The 2272-nt window shown below is 34.0% G+C and overlaps 1 protein-coding gene across 1 annotated transcript; it reads left to right on the top strand.

The window, feature by feature from the left end:
* The first annotated feature begins 881 nt into the window (after positions 1 to 881).
* Positions 882 to 2272, top strand: LOC123222463 (NAC domain-containing protein 91-like). Its single transcript, XM_044645245.1, has 4 exons — positions 882 to 1105; positions 1226 to 1494; positions 1806 to 1919; positions 1997 to 2272. Exons 1-3 carry the CDS (start codon positions 952 to 954, stop codon positions 1896 to 1898), a joined length of 516 nt encoding a protein of 171 aa, XP_044501180.1. The 5' UTR covers positions 882 to 951; the 3' UTR covers positions 1899 to 1919; positions 1997 to 2272.

The following is a 2272-nucleotide window of genomic DNA, read 5'->3' as shown; positions in this document are numbered from 1 at the left end:
TATTAACTAACTCCCGGAAAATGACAAATCAAGAGACCAACTTCCAGAGAGAAGCGCAAGAAGAAGAAGGAGATGTCTAGTTGCAGTCCTGCAGAAGTTATCGTGTCTCCTTATCTTTTTCCACTTAGTTAACAACTGGTCAAATCAGAAGAAGACAAATTTGAACCTGCCATGAAAACTTCCTTGTATAATATTGTTTTAGGAAACTGAACAGAATGTTCAAAGTTGCATGGAAGTCAGTAACTGAATCTACAATGATGTTAAAGCTTTCCATGAATAAGACGTGGCTTGAATGGCATTATAATTTAGAAATTGGAATAAATAAAGAAAGAAAAGCGTGTGCCTGGCTTCACAAACTTGTGATTGAAGGATAGATATGACAAATGAAAAGGTAAAGAGAAAGAAAGGAACATATAAGACGAATAAATAATAAATAAGATTAAAAAGTGATTGTGCAAGGAGACTAGTCCAATTAATGACTCTCAGCAACGTAAGCTGCATGACAAGATCAATCGTGATTCGTAGACAACTTCAGAATCAAGTTTACGTGTATGCAACTATTTATACTGTATTGCAAGGTTTATTCGTACATTTTGGTGATCGAAGAGAATATTATGTTGAAATGAAAAGGCAAACAGTACGGAATGGTCCGGTATTCATACACGGATTAGAATATACTGTGGATCCCACTTACTAAAAGACAAACAAGAAGAAGCTGTTGTGAATTCCGCGTTTTGGACAACACCTTCCCAATTAATTTTCCCAAGCTTCTTAGTTAAGGGCAAGACTTTCGCGAAGAAGAAGTCAATGCCATGAAGCTCTTATATTTGTGTATATAAGCAAGTGCTAGTTTCACAAATCTCTTACCACTCATCTCATAAACCTACTAGAACTTGCATTAATCTCTCTTCATCGCATTCCATTGTTACTTTGTTATTCAAATCTATATCAATGGACTACTTCAACGGCATGGGATACAGATTCCATCCCACAGAAGACGAAATCATCCACCATTTTCTTGAATCAAAGATGAGGGATGGCACTGATTTTTCTGCTGTTATTAAGGAAGTCGATATTTGCAGTTTTGAACCTTGGCAATTGCCTGGTAGGCATTTATAATTTTATACACTTCACTCACAGAAGCCACCAGCCCACATACAATGTCACTTAAGAATATAAATCATACATATTTTGAACTGACAAATTGTTTTGTATTTTTGTGCAGAGCATTCACCGCTTTCCTCGGATGATCAACAGTGGTACTTTTTCAGTGCAATTGCTTATAAGTATGCCAAGAGTAAACGAATTGAAAGAACAACTAGGGCTGGATCTTGGAAAGTCACAGGTAAAGATCATGAAATCTATGATGAAAACACTGGGCAACTCATTGGTAAAAGAAAAGCTTTGGTTTTTTACCAAGGTCACGGCTCTAATGTCATAAAGACTTGTTGGGTGATGCATGAATTTCATTCCGAGACTGCTCGTTATTATCAGGTATTTATTTGTTCACCTTTTTAGTTTACCTTTTTGCTTTTATTTTAATTTTAGGATCATGAATAAGAGTGGATTGATACGCTAATATTCATTTTCATATATTTTTCTATAATTTATTGAATTACGTGACAAGATGAACGAATCCAAAATTTATCTTAAATTTTTATGTTATTATATATAATATTAACATGTAAATAAAATAATAATGCATTAAATGCAATGTAAAAACCACTTATAGCAAAATCAACCACAGGATAACGAGCTTTTTTTCAAAACAAATTATAATAATTATTTATTTTTTACTTGTGCAGAAGCCTTTTGTTCTTTGTCGATTGAAAAGAAAATCAGATGATACTGAAGATGATCAACCCAGTTCTCGTTGGGCTTCTACTTCCAGAAATTAATGGAAGAAACTTTGAGGACAGGTACTCTTAAGGGCATAACTTATCTGTTAATGGACTGCAATTGTAATCAATCACTAATTTGTTTTAATCATTCTCAGTTGGAGTCTGGAAGGTGGCATATCGATCAAGAAGAAAGGCCTCCGATAGGGATGTAAACTCAACTACAGCGCTGGAATTTCGATTAGCATATATAACTATGGAGTTAGCTAAATTTTGAATTAGTTAGGACATACTATGTTTTCAGAATGTGTTCACCGTTGTAAGCGTGTCTTTCTACATCTTCAGCTTGTTTTTGTTTGTAATAATTATCAACTTCATTGAGTGCTTCTATGTAATAAAAGTGTTACAACTCTATAATATATACTTTTTTGGTA

Source organism: Mangifera indica, chromosome 8 (assembly GCF_011075055.1).
Source record: "Mangifera indica cultivar Alphonso chromosome 8, CATAS_Mindica_2.1, whole genome shotgun sequence".
Lineage (NCBI taxonomy): Eukaryota > Viridiplantae > Streptophyta > Magnoliopsida > Sapindales > Anacardiaceae > Mangifera > Mangifera indica.
Note: the sequence above shows the minus strand (reverse complement) of the source record. Positions and strands in the feature narration are given on the sequence as shown.